Source organism: Arvicola amphibius, chromosome 14, assembly GCF_903992535.2.
Source record: "Arvicola amphibius chromosome 14, mArvAmp1.2, whole genome shotgun sequence".
NCBI lineage: Eukaryota > Metazoa > Chordata > Mammalia > Rodentia > Cricetidae > Arvicola > Arvicola amphibius.
The window spans coordinates 47,103,099-47,121,777 of NC_052060.1; the positions used below are offsets into that span (position 1 = coordinate 47,103,099).

General features: G+C 36.9%; 1 protein-coding gene across 2 annotated transcripts; it reads right to left on the reverse strand.

Moving 5' to 3' along the window:
• Positions 1–16,272: 16,272 nt before the first annotated feature.
• Positions 16,273–17,448, reverse strand: Pdha2 (pyruvate dehydrogenase E1 subunit alpha 2). 2 transcript variants are annotated; one of them, XM_038312070.1, is made up of 2 exons: positions 16,936–17,448; positions 16,273–16,842 (listed from the first exon to the last, which is right to left on the reverse strand). In XM_038312070.1, exons 1-2 carry the CDS (start codon positions 17,446–17,448, stop codon positions 16,273–16,275), a joined length of 1,083 nt encoding a protein of 360 aa, XP_038167998.1. The 2 variants fall into 2 exon arrangements, with proteins under 2 accessions (XP_038167998.1, XP_038167997.1); XM_038312069.1 differs by having other exon boundaries at positions 16,273–17,448.
• Between the last annotated feature and the right edge of the window lie 1,231 nt (positions 17,449–18,679).

Here is an 18,679-nt window from a genome sequence, read left to right on the forward strand (position 1 = left end):
CTGTGTATGTGTGCATGCACACAGACACACACACTCGAGTGCACACACAAACTCTCAAACAGCCTTATTTTACACGAGCTCACAAAAGTCTATTTATTTATATTTTAATGATTACTCATTTATTGAACACAAATGTAAGCTACAAATTATTTTGCTGCCACAGACTTATAAACAGTTTCACTGGAAGATATCTTGATAAAACATAAGTAGTATCATTCTTAATACAGATGAAGATGATTGGAGCCATAAGGAGAAAACCACAACATCACAAATTTGTTTAAAAAACAGTGACACAGACGTCTAAGCAGAGTGACTGAATCTCCGGTGCATTCAATGTAGCCATTAATCTACTTCATCAGCACAGACGACCAAGGGAAAGGCATTCCCTTGCCATCTTAACAAAACACCTTGAACCCAGGCTGCCTTTACCAGCAGAAAGGCCTGCAGCTTACCTTTGGGATTTCTGAGGAACTCCATGACCAGTTTCAAAGTTGTGGAGAAAAAAAAATGAGAGAACTTATCAATTCCTCCGTCATAACTGCTTCTCTTGTCAATATGCACTTTCTTTACGACAAGGACTCAGTGGCATCAATTTATTAATGGACTTTGAACAATTAATGGCAAAACAACTGAAATTGCCAAACTCAAATGATACTTAGTGAAATCGGTGGACAAATTGCATTTCTATTTATTTAATCAAACATGTCTTTGACTTCTCAACAGCATGAAAGAAACAGTTTTTATCTGCTTTAGTAATTACCTTAGGCATCTTTGTACATGTCCAAGTTCCCCATCGTTTAGTTTCTATGAGTGATGTCTAAAACACAAAGTTTTTGTTTAAAAAGTGAAAGAAAGGAGAAACCTAATTATTCACATAGTCCTTCCCAGAGATGGCAGCTCTTCGTTAATTCATTTTGTCTCTGCCTGCTGCATTGATCTTTTGTCTATTTCTGTGCAAGTGAACTTATTCTGATATTTTATGTCATGAGTCACTATAGGAATTTAATTAAATTGATATATTAGCTGTGCTGTAATTGCCATTGAAGGACTGTAAATGTCAGGCCACTGTGGTCTCCTCCAAGACCATGACTGGAAAGGAGAGGCTGGAACTCACATAATTTCCATTATCAAAGTATGTATTCAGAACAAATGACCCAGCAATATCACCTTTTTTGACCTGCATCTGCAGATAGAATTTTACCTTTTTATTAAGACAAAGGTGATAAATGCTTTTACAAACCATTTGATTAACAACCTATAGTTATTTCTTTCGAATCTGCCTAAAGTCCCCCTGCCTAATGTTTCTCTGTGCTCAAGGCCTAATCACTGATAAGCTGCCTGTCAATATCAATGCTACTCACTTTTTGACTCCAATTTATTCAGATTTTGCATGTTAATTTCATTTCGCCATTTCCCTGACAATATTTTCAAAATACCATAATAATTTACTTTGAAAGTTTCCATATACAAAGTAATCAATATAAAATTCTGATAGAAATAAAGTACTCTGCTCAGCAAAGTCATCATCTGAGTGCATATTAGCTAGGATTGGGTGCCTGGAGGTATTTATCAATGTAGCAGTGTAGATGCTCTATGGTGGAGCTGTAACTAGGCCAGAGTAATTAAGATAATTAAACCTGTATTTAATAAGGAAAAGCAGGCTTATCACTATTGATGCTATGGTTCAAACAGTAGCATTTTACATTGTTTAATAAATAAATTTAACTTAAATATTTTGATTGCTGCTTAATATTTGGCTTATTCAAAGGCATACTAGTGTGTGCCTGAGTAATTAGAAACAAAAATTAAGTACTGAATCACATTTAGTCCGAGTCAATTATATCAAAGAATATTTAGTCTTACCATTATGACAAAATCAGCTCATTTTTTTCTGAACTACAGAGAGAATATAAGACATTGATAAAATGATACACAGAGTTTTAATTAACCCCATAAAAATATAAAAGATAAAATAGTATAATAATTGTATATAACACTTTAATGTTTTAAAAATCTAATTAGTTGACACTTGATTTTCCAACATTTTAGCTTTATATATTTATGACACTTTCCCTATCCTAGACAGTGAACACTCTATGAATTATAAAGTGACATGAGTAAATATTTGGATTAATTGAGTACTTGATTCATAATTAAGTACTAAAAATACACTTTTTATATTTAATGTCCCATGAAAAAGCATATTTGATGTAGAAATTTGTCTTTTTACTAAATGACACATTAAAGCTTACTTTGAACAGTTTATTTTTTTATTAAAATATTCCATCTCCTTCCCTCCACCCACATCCCCACTCCCTCCCTCTCCAGGCCAAAGAGCAGTCAGGGTTCCTTACACTATGTTAAGTCCAAGGTCCTCCCCAATCCCCCCAGGTCCAGGAAGGTGAGCATCCAAACTGACAAGGCTCCCACAAAGCCTGTCCATGAAGTAGAATGAAAGCCCATCGCCAATGTCCTTGGCTTCTCAGTCAGCCTCCACCATCAGCCACATTCACTTTGAACAGTTTTATATTTACAGAGAAACTGCAAACATAAGAGAGCTTCTATCTCCAATTGGTCTCCTCTTCTCTTGGTATCTAACGTGAACATGACTACAATTACTAAATGGATACTTAAATGTTACCATTGACTCACTTCCACACTTTTCTCATATCTTTTTAATTACTATTTAATGTTTTTTCTTCTGTTCCAGGATCTGGTCCAAATTACAATAATATTCATCTTAATAAGCTCCTCTTTCCAGTTTTCAGATGCTCATATTTTGATTGACCTTTATAGTTTGAGGAACGCTAGTCAGACAAAAGGTTTCACACCCCTCCCAAGGGAGTTTGTATGATGTTTTCTTTACAGATTACAGGTAAATGTTTTGCGATGATGAATATAGCAGTGCTTTTGTAACATCTCAAAGATTGATAATATCAAAGTGACTTGTCACTGGTGACTTTGGTATTGGCTTAGATGGAGTTTGTCAACTTCTCCCCTTTAATAGAACGGATTCAAAATCTCACACCACACACTTTAAAAATAAGCCATTTCACATATCACAAATACTTGTAATTCAACACTCTTAAGAAAGAGTCCTAGGGAAGGTTCACAGAAAATTTCTCCATGAAATATATATATATATCTTCTCCCATACTTACGTATTTGTCGATTGTTCATTTATAATACTCCAAGGAACTTCTAATCCAACTCAATATCATTCAATCCCAGGATAACTAGAGTAAATGGAAGAATCATTCAAATCCCTTGTTTCTAAAAGGGCAAATTGAGTTTCCAGCTCTGTTATTTGCCAAGTCATCTATGGCACTATTACATAGCAAAGGCAGTTCTGTAAAAGAAAATCAACGTTCTTCTTTCTGTGATTTTTCTCTTGTGTTTTTGAATAATGTGCATCTTCACAAGTAAAAAAAAAAATCTGTCCTCAGTTGCTCTTTAGACTCTTTAGGAAAACCCAAACTGAAAAAAATAAACAAACAAAAAGTAGTTTACTGTGATTTTTTATTGATTGTGACTTAGATATTCATTTTTCTCCTTTTTTAAAAAAGGAAAATGGTATGTTTTCTTTATTTACTTTTTATTTATGAAATACTTTCCATGTGTTTGGTTCTGAGGGTAATGAGGAAGTGTACCATGTTTAGCTCGCACAGCACACTTACTATACTTAACTTTGGTTTGTTTGCTGTTAAACTGAATAAAGCAGAGATTAGATATATTTATGGCCAGTACATATTTTAGATTATATGGTCACTAAAAATAAATTTCCTCTTCATTTCATTTTAGTATCTGTCAAATACCCTTGTTCAACCACTATACATCATCCAGAAGGCCATTGGATATTTAGTTCTCAGCTCTTAAGGGCCATTAAAATCATAACTGGCAAGTAACAGGATAGAAATCAAGAATTTTTTGTTAAATTGCTCTAGTATGCTTCAATAGCAGTAAAATGGCATTGTATAAACATAGACTTCAACATGACTTGTCCTTCATTAAATTGACATAAGAACAGACAGTGCAACCACTATGGCTCTGCTTGACTCTATTTTCCTCTTGCAAATGTTTGCAACTTGTAAAGACAATGACCCATGGTAATGATTGCATATGTTTATAGAGACTCTATTTCATATCTGCATATATATTCACAAACAGTTGTTTTTAATAATGAATTGAGGTTCATGTGATACTCATCCAATAAAATTGATCCAATGTTAAGAAATTATGGCCACTGCTATTTAACTAAGTTTATGAAAATTCACGCTATGACAAAAAGTTGTTAATATAGAATTATACTTTCAAGAGTACTCATGCGCAGTTTTCATACATCAAAACAAAAGCACTGCAATTTACTTGGACTTGATGTAATTCAAAAACTAGTCATCACCCACTGAGGGAACAAATCTACAACAAATTCACTTCAAATTGAAAAAGCAGAGAAAATTCGAAATGCAATAATTCTGTAGAAAGGTCATACTGAACAAAATATTTCCAAATCAAATATCACTCATGTTATTGAATTTGCAATCCTTTGTTTCCTAAAATACTAATACAGATGAATATCAGAAATGGTCTCCTGAAAGTCTATTAGATCTACCTAATGCAATCAGATTTGAATGTCTTTCACGCCCTGTGTGATACAAATTGCAAATATGTATCATGTAGTCCGATGGTCCAGAATATTGCTTCTTCAGAAAAATAACTTCTGGGAATTTCTGCCAAAGAAAATGACAAAATGATTAATGATATGAAAAACATTTAACATTTGAAGATTATATATAACTACATGTAATTCTCTACAGAAAAACTAGCAAATAAACAAAAAAATCACTTACATAGCCATGAAATCATTAAGATAGCATGGCATAGTAACAGAGCAATTTTAAATTTTATTGTCAAACAGGCAGTAAATAATGATATACTTCCTGTTTAAAGTAGCATGACTTCAGAAACTGTATATAATGAACCAAGTGACAATAACAGCTGTTCGTTTATCCTGAATATAGTTGATGTTTCAATGAATATTTCTTAAGAACAGACACTGATTTAAAGTCATACGCATAAGTTAATTTGCAAAGAAAAAAAAGGAGAGGCAGTTTTGAATCATGGGTCTGATTATACCTCTCAAAATGGAAAAGTTACCTATCAAAATAGAGTTGTTTCATTTTACAATTTTGTATAGTGTATTGTTAATTACAGCTGTAAAGACAGAACAATTTATTCAACAAAGACTATTATTCTATGGGAGAGAATAAAGCTACTAAGTTGACATCTGCAAATTATGCAAATAGGATAGTAGAATAACAAGGCCCTAATAAGCAAGCCCTATTCAGATGGAAAAGGGGAGTGGGAGAAAGGCTCTTTTGAGATAATTGCTAAAGTTGGGAGGGCACTTATTCCCAGGGTGCATCTCAGGGAGGACCCGTTTGTTTTCACTTGCCTCCTCAAGTGGAAATTTAAGTGTGAATTAAAAAATGGCATGCTGTGCTTGAGGAGCAGGCCCCTTCTTTCTTGCCAAAGAGCAGCATTGGATAGAGGGCAACATGTCATTGATTTGAGGCTCCAATGGTCTTTTCAAACCCATGCAGTGAATAGTAAGTTGTTTGATGCTGTTTACAATAGAAACTTTATGAATAATGTTAATACCTTGACTATCTGCATGGCTGCTCCGTTAACTTAATAGAATCTTGCCAATTACTCCTTAATAATTTTTAGGATTGAGATAAAATATTTACGTGAACAAAAACAAAAAAATTTATGATCAAATGAATGTTTTATACACATGTAAATCCTGGTGTATATAAGTCAAGTTTCTTCCTAAAGTAACTCATGTAGATTAGGCTCCTAGTTTGGTGAGAATTTGAAAGATTTCACACTATTGCTATTGTAAGTATGATGTCCCATACTAAACTTTGATAAAATGAAACTCTAAATTGGTGGGAAATGGTGAAGTGCAATGTAAATAGATAGTAAATGTGGAGAATGGTAAGTAAAGCATACTGCTAACATTTTATTTATGTAACATGTATGAGAAACTTTTTAGACCTAGTGTTATTAAAAAATTTTTTCACTGATGGCCTGTGTAAGAAAATAACAGCAATGCATAGTAGATTTGAGCATCAGTTAAATAGGAAACCATGAAGAATTTATGACAATTGATTCACAAACTAAATGCCATTTGAAAAAGTTAAGGGAAAATGCTTCCGTTGAGAAAGATACATAAAAAAAGAATCACGGCTTTATCAGATTTTAGGGTATGTCAAAAGTGGGAGAGGGAATGGAAGGATGGAGCCAGCATTTGAGGACTTTCCTATGTGTCAAGGGGTTTTATTTGTGTCACTTCCAATCCGTCCAGCAGTGTTCTAAGGAAAGCATGATGCTATCATTTTACACAGTGACTTGGAAAAGAAATTGTCACACAAGAATCCACAACACAGGCTCAGCTAGGTCTGACTTCAGGTCTAGTTGAGTTTAGTTTTTTATTAATTCTTTATGCTCTGGTTGGAGCTCAAGTGGATTTTATTAGGGGGCGACAGGGGGAGATTGTTTTGCTTTTCTTTTTCGAAGCATAACTATGTGAAAAAAATAAAAAAATGGTGAATTGCCTATTCTTTTATACCTCAGAGTTTGATTCTGTAGAACTCTTAATTCTGCCTTCAGCAATGCAGAAAGATAAAAGAAAGCACATGAAAGACGAAGAAGAATATTGAAGAAATGACAGGTGGTTATTGGAGGAAAATTTAAATCATAGAGAATATAATTACAGCAAAACTGAGTTCATAGTGTTCTCTCAATTAATGGCAAAAATAATGCCTACTTTCCATAGGTATTTTTCACAGAACATTTAAGAGGGTGTATTACTGAAAATGTTAAATATCTAACTTTCAGCATATGCCATAAAGGTGATAGAAACTTTAGGAGAACAGAGGAAGTTGGATCATTGGAAACATGCCTTTGAACAGAAGCTGAGACTTTTCCTCTCCCAATTTCTTTGATGATGGACGACCACAATGTGATGAGCTTCTCCATTAGGGTGTAGGGTGTCAGCACAGATTCAAAGTAAAAGAACCATATGACCAAAAACTGAAGCAACTGAGAGCACCATAAACTCAGCCTTCTTATAAATCTCTTTCATCTGTCACTGTGTTGACAAACTTATAAGAGCCTTCGTTAGAGTTTCTCTTACTAACCATGACCAAAAGGCAAGTTGGGGAGGAAATGGTTTCCTTGACTTATACCACTGTGTTGTTCATAACTGAAGGATGTCAGGACAGGAATTCAATCGGGGCAGGATCCTGGAGGCTGGAGCTGATACAGAGGCCATGGAGAGAAGCTGATTATGCACAAGGAATTGATGAGTTACTCTTTAGGCAACAATGCAGATTATGTGGGTTACCATTGGGAGAATTCTCTGAGCCCCTTTAACATGTTTCCTTCAGTCTCTAATGGAAGCAAATTATATTCTTTCTAAAGTTACAGCATGGCTATAGTCACATTCAGATCAAGTGTGCTACTGAAAGCTAATAGCGCTTATGCTTCCCCCCAAAATTGTAATAACTATTTCCTCCATTTTCCTTTCTTTTTGTGACAGAGTGACGCTTCATGTCATCCTTGGTTCTGAAAACAAAGTTACTGAGAACAGTCCAGCACAGTAACTATACAGCCACAATTCTCTCCCTTTAGGAATTCTAAAATAAGACAGCTTAAATAACACTTCTGCCCAGAAAGCTGACGTTTAATAGAACATTTGTGTATAATTGAACTCCTGCTCATTGTTCAAAAGGTCATGAGGCTGGAATGTTCTTTTTCTTTAGGTAAATTATTCAGCTTAAGTATTTATTGGCCTGTCAAAAGCAAAGTATTGTACAAGCGCTCTTTGTTACTCTTCAGTGTTTCCTAATTTGATTGTATTCTTTTCTGTGTGTAACCCCACCAGAAAAACCTCCATCTTTCCTCCTCCAATGCCAGTGCAGGGACCTCTATATTTGCTCTGTGCAGTGCATACTCTGCATATCAGTGTCATGCATCACATAGACATGAATTTATTTAATGGGAAAAAATTACAATACTGATTGAATAGAGACTTTGATTTTCCTTTCAAGTTTGATCCAGCTTTTTTTTTTTTTTTAAGTATTTGAGAGCATTGCATTAAAGGAATCTTCAATAGGAAGAGGGAAGCAAATCTTGAAGACATTACTAGTATTAGATTATCTATGGTTTCCAATATTAGAATAAAATGTATATCCCCTACCCCTGTCCAATTAGTGTGTACAATATCTATGTGATATATGATAAACAGAAGATTGAGCCATCATAGTTCTAAATAAAATTTGGGTGCAAATTAAGGGAACTTATTTTTCCTGCATGTTGTTTTGCTACCCAAATATTGTCTATCTAAACCCTTCTGCACTGACTTCAATTTCCAGCAAAGCCTAAGGTAAAATGATTGCTGAATTTGGGAAAATGAATTACATATGCTATTTTTATCTGATAAGAACACGCTTTTACTGACCTACCTACATGCAAAATAATAATTTTCTTTTATTATTTGTAGATTAACATTACGTGTTTTCTTTCAAATTTTGTTCTTTTTTTCTCAATGACAAGTTCTAGTAAGAAAACCCAGAAATTTCAATTAATTAATTACACTATGCTACAAGTTACCTAATTTCTTCACTTAAGCTTTACAATACCCATTTGTGTTAGCATTCTTACAGAAGAATAAGTGGAGATACACAAGGTGAGGGCAATTCTCCAAGAAATCATCTTTATTGGCTGCAAAGGTCATGGTATATACTGATATTTAAGTGATATTAGAGTCCATACTCTACTTCCATAGGTGGAACCTAAAAACTAGAGAAGCTTCATTGTTTTAAAAGAACAGCAATGATATAAGGTGGTACCATTAGACTTTATGCAAAAAAACACTGGCTTCTGTGATAATACAAAGGACACCTAACGTCAGTCGCATCTTTGGTTCTCTTGCCCTTATTTGAAACCACTTATTCAACTTACCTTCTTGCTCTCTAATTTAAAATTTATTTGCTTTTTTGCTTGTTTGTTTGTTTTCTTCCTTCATTTTTTTATTTCTCTTTCTTTCTTTTGCTAAGGGATATCGATCTTCCTTAGTTCTGAATGTCATTCTAGATTTGTTTCTTGTGTTCATTAGTCATGACCATTTGGCTGTTGTATTTCTGTTGTACTTGGATTGACTTATCATAGAACCTGTAAACTTGCAACCTGAGAACTCTTCCTCAGCATCCTAAATTCTGCCTTCGACTCTATATCTGACTTTGAATCTAAAGAAAGTAATATGGGTTTCATGACAAGCTCAGTCTCTGAGACTGCAAAAATATTTTCTAGCACATATCATGATCTATGCTTTACCTTATTTTACTGTAAAACATGAAGCCCAGCATTGTGTTCCTGATAATCTAAAATCAGTCGGAAATGTTGGACAAACATACAAGCATACTGAACAATTGTCCTTTTCTCTCCCTCTCTTTCCATTACTTTCTTTTCCTTTTGGTTTTTGTAGATGTTCATAGTCTTTTTCCTGAATATAATTTTATACAATACAGTATATTCTAATCATGGTTTCCCTTCTCTCAACCCTCCAATATTTACCCCAGCAACCACCCATACAACCCATCCAACTTCGTACTTCCTTTCTCTCTAAAAAAAAAAAAAAAAAAAAAAAATAGGCAAAAACAAACAAAACAAAATGAAAAGGCACAAGAAACAAACTTAAAATACCATTGTAAAAACACAATTTTGGAAAATACACACACACACACACACACACATACATATATATTAGACAAATAGTCTACAGAAATATTACTGAGTTCATTTTGTGCTGGCCATGTACTACTGGTCATGGGGCCGACCCTTAAGTGTGGTTAATACACCCAGTGAGAGTTCATTGGAGGAAACTGATTTTTCCTTTGCAAACTGAGTGGAGACAGATAACTTCCCAGTTAGAGGAGAAAATGCATGTCTACATCCTACTCTTAGAACTCAGTGTTCATCTAGCTTCGACCTGTTCAAATCCTGTACATGCACTAAAGTCTCTGTGACTGTAAGTTTATATGCATGTCAGTCGTGTTGTATCTCGAAGACATTGCTTTCTTGGTGTCATCCACTCCCTCTGGCACATCGAATCTTTATGCCTCCTCTTCTGTTTAGTTCTCAGATCCAGAGGGGAGGGATTTTTATTAAGGAATGATTGTCCCAAAGTTTTTTATTCTCTGAATATTGTCTAATTGTTGACCTCTGTTAATGAACAACTCTCTTTTGTTCTCAGGTTGCCATATACTTAGAGATCTGTTTGCCCCCTACTGCTACTCTTGCATCATAAACCTTAAGACTGAGAGGTGTATTTCTAACTTCTGTTCATGTCAGACTTTTACTGCTACAAGCTACAGCATTATACAGTAATTGCTCAGCCATCTTTTCACGAGCAATTTATCAAAGCCAAGGGCTTTGGTAAAGGTTTTTAAAGCCAAAACCAAGGCTTTTGGGCATTATTGCTTTGTGAATGAGTAGCTAATTGTCCTTTGCTGTAGATTTTCTTGATAGCTAACACTCTTCTGGTACTTATTTGGGAATCAATTACCACAGTTCAGAACTGTTTCCTATGCCTTTGAGCTACCTGCAAACAGTTTCCCACTGCCATGCCTCTGTTCCCCTCTCCTAGGTAAATGGTAAACACGAAGATCTGCCTTCCTGTGATTATATTTATCGGCAGGCGTTTGATCAGTGCTTAGGATCCAGGAATAGAGCATTCCATTTAAGATATTCACAGATCTCTAAGGACATAGAATTACTAACCGCCCAAACTGCTACTCTGGTTTTAACTCACTCAAAAGATTCCTAACTCCTTATTCTTACTTTAACCTCAGTTTACTGATGATTTTAGTTCAGGAAATTTATGGTTTGTGTTTTACTCTCAAGGACAGTAGAAGAGATAAACTTCAACCCAGGTAAAACCGAAAGCAACCACGATCAGAACATCTGATAACAGCTCTCTTCTTTGCTTAGAGCAGTAAGTCTAACTCCAGACCTAAGCCCATAGAAACTGCAGCATCTAGTCTATGGGCTATCTGATCAAGAGTTATCAACTTCCCCCATGACTGGTTATATAGTTTACTTGGTTACCCAATTTTATGCAGGTTGGGAGAAAAGAAGTGGCATGCTGATTTAAAATACAATCTCTGCCCTATTCATAATTTTACTAAAAATAAACCTTTTAGCTCTTTTATCTACCACCTAATAATGTAACATAATACACTAACCTTACCCTTTAGAATTTCCTGATATATATATACATATATATATACATATATATATGTATATATGCATGAATATACTGTTTCAAAGTGCTTTAACATTATCTTGAAGTTGATTTATTTGAACATATATATATATATATTTAAAAGAAAGGTGTGAACTTTTACAATACATGATCCTTTACTATTCATATCCAAAGCAGAAACCAATATTCTACAAACTAAAGGATAAGACAGACTAATATTATTCAACCATGAAAATAATCTAATGTAGTTATAGGGCTATGGCGTGAATGAAACTTGAAAACATAATAAGTAAAATCAGAAGGCACAGGATGCTGGAAAGGGCAATTTATATAAAATATCCAGAAAGGAATAGCAGAAAAGAAAAAACAGATTGTTTCTGGGGAAATGGGAGTGATTGAAAATGGATATTCAGGCTGAAGAGATGGCTCAGCCATTAAAGTCTAGGCTCACAACCAAAAATAAAAATGGATATTCATTTTTTCTTTGCTGTGACTAATATGGAATCAGATAAGTGTTCATTGTATATCTACATAAATACACTAGAACTGCAGCATTGTATATTCTTAGAAAGATCAATTTATTATTTGCAAATTATACATGAAGAATAACTCACAAAAATTATCTTTAACTTTTGCTGAACATGCAGCTTGTTATTTGTATACTAGGCAAGCAGATATTCACTTATTCTCAGTATATTCTCACATCAGTAGTCCTGTTATACACCTTAACTTCTCAGTCTAACTGCAAACATACACAGCCCACCTTCCTAGAATATCATACAGACTAAAATTCTTTTTTTTTTCTTTTTTTTTTTTTTTTTGGTTTTTCGAGACAGGGTTTCTCTGTAGCTTTGGAGCCTATCCTGGAACTAGCTCTTGTAGACCAGGCTGGTCTCGAACTCACAGAGATCCGCCTGCCTCTGCCTCCCGAGTGCTGGGATTAAAGGCGTGCGCCACCACCGCCCGGCTCCAGACTAAAATTCTTTTCTCACTTTTTGCTCATGTTAAAGGAATGAAACTATTATTATTCCTAACCTGGATCATTATATCTTTTTTTAAAAATTTTTTTTATTAAAAATTTCTGCCTCCTCCCCCCTCCCATTTACCCCCTTTCCCCCTTCACTCCCCCTCCCTCTCCTATCCAGAGAGCAGTAAGGGTTCCCTGCCTTCCCTGCCCTGTGGTTAGTAGAAGTTCCACCCCTTCCATCCAGGTCCAGGAAGGTGAGCATTCAAACAGGCCAGCCCCCCCCCCCCCCAAAGCCAGTATGTGTAGTAGGATCCAAATCCAGTGTCATTGTCCTTGGCTTCTCAGCAGCCCTCATTATCTGCCATGTTCAGGGAGTCCGGTTTTATCCCATGCTTTTTCAGTCCCAGTCCAACTGGGCTTGGTAAGCTCCGAATAGATCAGCCCCACCATCTCAGTGGATGGGGGGACCCCTCGCAGTCCAGACTTCCTTGCTCATGTTTTCCCTCCTTCTGCTCCTCATTTGGACCTTGGGAGCTTAGTGCGGTTAGAGCTTACTACAAAAGCCTGTAAGCCACAAAATTGGAAAATGTAAAAGAAATGGACATTTTTTTTAGATAAATACCACATACCAAAGTTAAACCAGGACCAGGTGAACAATCTAAATAGTCCTGTTAGTCACAAAGAATTAGAAACTGTTATCAAAAACCTCCCTACCAAAAAAAGCCCAGGACCAGATGGTTTCAATACAGAATGCTATCATTATATCTTATAATATGTAAATAAAACTGAGCAAATAGAAGTTTAGACAGGAAATAGAAAAAAAATCTTCTAGATTTCTACTCATCCTTGGTTTTAAAGCCTAACATGATTGCTAGGATTAGTTAATGGATAAAACTTGACCTTATCAGTTAAGGTGGAATTTATTTAATGGATAATCACAGAATTATATAACAACCAACAGTAAGATTATCATCCCCGAAGGTATACAAATTCTGAATATCTTCTAATAACGAAACCCCTGCCTAAGGAGATTTTCACTGTAGAATGGGACAGAAATACTTTATTCTTCTAACATAGTAAGATTTGAAAATTTGTCTGAAATTCAGTACCCATGTATGTTAATTATTTATGGCTTCTTTATCAATAAATTACTTATACCTTACTTTTTGATGACCATAAAGAATCCATTATGCAAAAAAACTTTTTTTCATGTTTTTTTTAATTTAAAAATTTCCATCTCCTCCCCTCTTCCTCCCCCTTCCCTCCCCACCCCTCCACCCATACCTCCCTCCCTTCCTCTCCAGGCCAAGGAGCCATCAGGGTTCCCTACTCTATGTTAAGTCCAAGGTCCTCCAAGCTGAGAAGGCTCCCACAGAGCCCGTCCATGCAGAAGAATCAAAACCCAGTGCCATTGTCCTTGGCTTCTCAGTCAGCCTCCACCGTCGACCACATATTTATATGATGTTTGTATAATTTTATCAGCTTGCAAACATATGGAAATACTAGAGGATTACGACGAAATGTACTGTTATTAGAAAACTGTATTTATTAACTTGGAAGATTTTTATTAAAATCTTTTTTTCTAACTATAGAGACCTGGTTCTAGAATCTCTGAATAGCTACAGTATTATGGCCAAATTACATTTATAAATACCATCTTGGGACAGTAAGATGACTCAACAGATAAAGGTTCTTGCTACCTAGCTTGATTTCCAGAACATACATGTTGAAATTAACCCTCTACATTGTCTCTGACATTGCATACTGTAACATGTACTCTCCTCCATATAAGTAAAAATAAAAGAAATAATAAACACATTTATCACTGTAAATTTACAATTTTGAGGTTATCTTATTTGCAGAAGGATAGAGACTGTCTTTATGTTTGTATTCAAAGGTTAATAAAGAAACCCCTGAGCTTTTGGTTCTCCATTGTATTTCTTGGGAACCAGATTCTTATATTAGCATTGGCAATGTAGCAGGATCTAGAAGCATGAGAGATGGGCTTCTGCACATGCCTGTGAGAAATTATGTTAACTGAGATGGGACACCCTCCCCCCACACACACACACATTGTTGGTGGCACCATTTCCTAAGACAAGGGATCCTAAACTATTGAAAAAGTGAAGAAAGACCTGAGCACGAGAAGACCTTCTGTAGGTTTCAGACTGTGAATGTAAAGTGAGCAGATCTCATGAGCCCTCTGCTTCAACTCAACTTCCCTGCTAACATGAACTATTACTGGAACTGTGGGCTAAGATGGACCTCGTCCCCTTCAAGTCGCTTTTGTTAGAGTGTCACAGTGACAGAAAAGAAACCCAGATTTCTATTTATACGAGCAGATGCTGTGAAATAAAAGGCTTTTGTATGCTCCAGAAACTGGTTCTGAAACCATTAGATTTCATTTCTGGTTTCAATTAAATCAGTCACAGAAGAGTAGCATATACCAGACATCAAGTTTGAGAGGATTGAAGGTCTAGTTAAATATAACCAAGGAGTAGTGTTTTCACCAGGTTTTGGTATACTAACTGATAAGGTAATGAACTATAAATAACTGAGCCTCTGTGATTTGTCAGGCTTTTCTTCAGTAAATTTTAATATGTATATACTTAGATGATTTAGAAGATATCAGTCAACAGCAGCAACTTGCAATATGTATTTTATAGCTACCTTTGAATGAAAAGCAGAGTTGAAGTAAGTGCATTAAAGTCATCTCTTTGATTTTACTTTTTCAGCTTTTTCATTTATATTCTTTTTTAATTTTTTGCACCCAGCCCGCCCAACCTGCTCCTTCTAGTTCCCATCCTTCCACCCCTTCTAACCCCCACCCCGCCTCCTTTCCCAGTTTATCCAGGAATTTTTTTCTACTACTTTCTCAGGGAAACCCATGCATCCCTATTTGGGCCTACCTTGCTGTCTAGCCACTCTGGGGCTGTGGATTGTTATCCTAATCTTACTTATAAGACACTCCTCCACAGCTCGTGGGAGTGCAAACTTAAACAGGCGGAAAAAAGAATCAGTCCACCTCAAGACCCAGCTATACCAATTTTAGGCATGTACACAAGGGATGCATGATCATACCACAAGCATTCTTGCTCAACTATGTTCACAGCATTATTCATAAGAGCAGAACCCGCAAACTTTCTCAGCTTTGAGGGGTAGTGGTGTTTGTTGTTTTTTGTTGAAGAATTTGCCAGAGCCTTTTCAAATCTAGTCACTTGTAGCATCAACGACTGTAAAGCAAATATAACATTAGCATGAATATTAACACAAATAAAAGTCCAAGATTTTGTTTACATTTTCCTAGTTAGTACACTACAAATATTATAAATAAAATGCTCTGAAAACAAAAACAAAACATCCTCCTTTTCTTCCCTCTCTTTGCCCTATTAAATTTTTCTGGGAAGTCAGAACAATATCACATATGCATGCCTTCTATGAAAAAACAGTGTGTCCATTACTGGTTAATGTATATCAGTTGTTGCAAGTGGCTTAGCAGAAGAGGTCCCAGGTGGCTTAAATCCATTCTCCTAACTCGGGATATGACTTTACACAAAGTCATGGCACAGGCAGCAAGAATCAAGTATATTTCGTTAAAGAACAGTATTTATTTCATGACTAAAATGAAATCAAACAATTACGACAAATTGGGGAATTTAATGATTTTCCTATTTTAGATTTATAAATTGAGATTATAAATTTAAAATATTCTAAAAGACATTCATATTATTTATGATATAGTACCTTTTAAAGTTACAACATAAAATGGAACATCCCTTTAGTGGAACATCACTTTAGAACAAATGCTTATCTTCTAATCCCCTTAATAAGCTATTAATCTATCTTTATGAAGGTTTACAAGACCTTTGTCTTTAATATTTTATTTATTCCTCCTTAACAAAACTGAGAAGTTTCCTAAAGTTCAACGTAAATTTTTCGCTGAAGAATTCATAACGTATCTATGAGTAATCTCTGTCTAACTGACAGACTTATACTTGATCCATTTATTTGTACCACGAACTTCAAAAGGTGGATTGCGGTAGTAGATGTGATGAGCTAATTCTTCCAAAGTTGGTTCTGGATCAGTTGTAGCAAACTGGGCTGCTTCCTCAACTTCTTTTCTCACATCTGCATCGATCTCCTTCAACTCTTCAACGTTGCTGAGGTTGTTGTTTATCATTCTCTCTCGGAGAAGCATAATAGGGTCACTCTTACTTCGCATATTGTGAACTTCTTCTCGTGAACGGTAACTGACCCCCGGGTCACTCATACTGTGTCCATGATAACGGTAGGTCTGCAGTTCCATCAAAATGGGCCCCTTACCAGATCTGCAGTGATCAGCTGCAAACTTGGTCGCCTCCCGGACAGAGAGGATATCCATTCCATTCACCCTCAGTCCAGGGATAAAATTGCCTCTCTTGTGGTAATCAGTGCTGGCTGCTGCTCGCTCAACGGCCGTCCCCATTCCGTAGCGGTTATTCTCACAGATGAAGACACAAGGTAATTTCCACAAGGCCGATATATTGTAAGCTTCGGCTACCTGCCCCTGGTTAGCTGCACCGTCGCCATATAGAGCCAGGCAGACCTGACCATTTCCCAAGTATTTACAGGCGAAAGCGATACCGGCTCCCAGGGGTACCTGTGCCCCGACGATGCCATTGCCCCCGTAGAAGTGCTTGCCGTACATGTGCATCGAGCCTCCTTTGCCCTTGGCGCAGCCTCCTCGGCGTCCGGTCAGCTCGGCGAGAATGGATTTGACCGACAGCCCCCGCGTGTAGCACAAGCCATGAGCCCGGTAGGACGTGATGACATGATCCGTGGGATTGATCCCCGCCTCCAGCCCCACGCAGCAGGCTTCCTGACCGTCACACAGGTGACAGAAACCACGAATGAACTTCTGCTTGTACATCTGGTCAGACTTCAGCTCCATGCGCCGAATCACCTGCATGGTCCGGTAGTATTTGAGGGCCTCCTCTCGGGTGAGCACGGTGGACGTCGGAGGGCCCTCTTCCAGCCGGTACAGATCGCATTTCTTAATGTCGCAGGTGGCGTCGTTGGAGAAGTTCAGGGACGCCAGCACCCCTCTCATAGCCGGCTTCTGGGTCACTCCCGAAAACACGTGCGACACCACAGCGGCCAGCATCTTCCTCATGGAGAAACGCGAGGCACAAACGGTAGCGGCTCCAACGATCACTCCGCGGCTTCGAAGATGGTGGCCCAGCTTCTCTGACGCAAGAATAGCGCGACCCAATTACAGAGCCTGCGTCAGCGAACTAGAAGCCCCGCCCACGGGGGGCGGGTCCTCGGTGCCTTCCAACCACAAGATGGAGATCTCAGATATATTCGTCCTGGTTAACAACACCATTCTCACCCCACAGCAGCTGTTTATTCCCTGTACAACCCAATAAGAATCCTGACCGAGTGAGGACATAGCCCACTCTACTCGAGACCTCGGGTTCAGTCTCAGCACCCCTAAACTAGGACAGTAGCTGGGGCATAAATTCATGTGATCACAGACACTAGACAAGGAAGCTTGCAGGATCCAGACTTTAGTCTTATCCTCAGCCAACTTGATGCCTCTCTGGGAAATGTCCCTCCCCACCCCCATCCCAAAAACAAAGAAGGGAATTCAGATGGAGGAAGGAAGGTGAAGGTGGGCAAGACAGAGGCGGGGAGAAAGGAAGGGGATGGGTAGAGGACCGGACAGAGGGAGAGACAGAAAGAAAAGAAAATGCCAAATGACATCATTCTTCTTCTAACTTTGTTTTGTTTCGTCTTTTGTTTTTTGTTTTTTGTTTTGTTTTTGAGACTGGGTTTCTCTGTATTACAGTCCTAGCTATCTTAGAACTCACTTTTTTGTAGACCAGTAAGTTGGTTGGCTGGCCTCGAATTTACAGATTCACCTGCCTCTACCTCACAAGTGCTCAGAGTAAAGGCGTGTGCCACCACTGCCTGGCTTAACTTTATGTTTTTAAAAGAAAGAAAAAAAACACCATCTTCACATATTTATTGAAAAGTATGTCCATATACATTGAGTACACAAGTACTCAATCACTAATATACAGCCTGATCACGGCCTGCCACTTGTTCCTGGTGCAGTGACGGTCTTACTATTTTCTTTCTAATGATATAAAAAGTTTTGAATTATTTTTTGTGACTTTTTTAAAGGTCCTTAGGAGGCAGATTAAAGTGTTTCTTCCTGCTCCTATTTCTTTGTACTTATTTTGGATCTTTATAATACATTTGGTAAGCCTACTCCATTCCATACTATTTTTATTTTAATGAAGAAAAATGAAGTTGCAAATTATGTATAGCTTGTACTATTTAGATGCTAACTTTTCAAAATAAGTTTACCCCTAAACTGTTTACAAGTTAATGCTCTT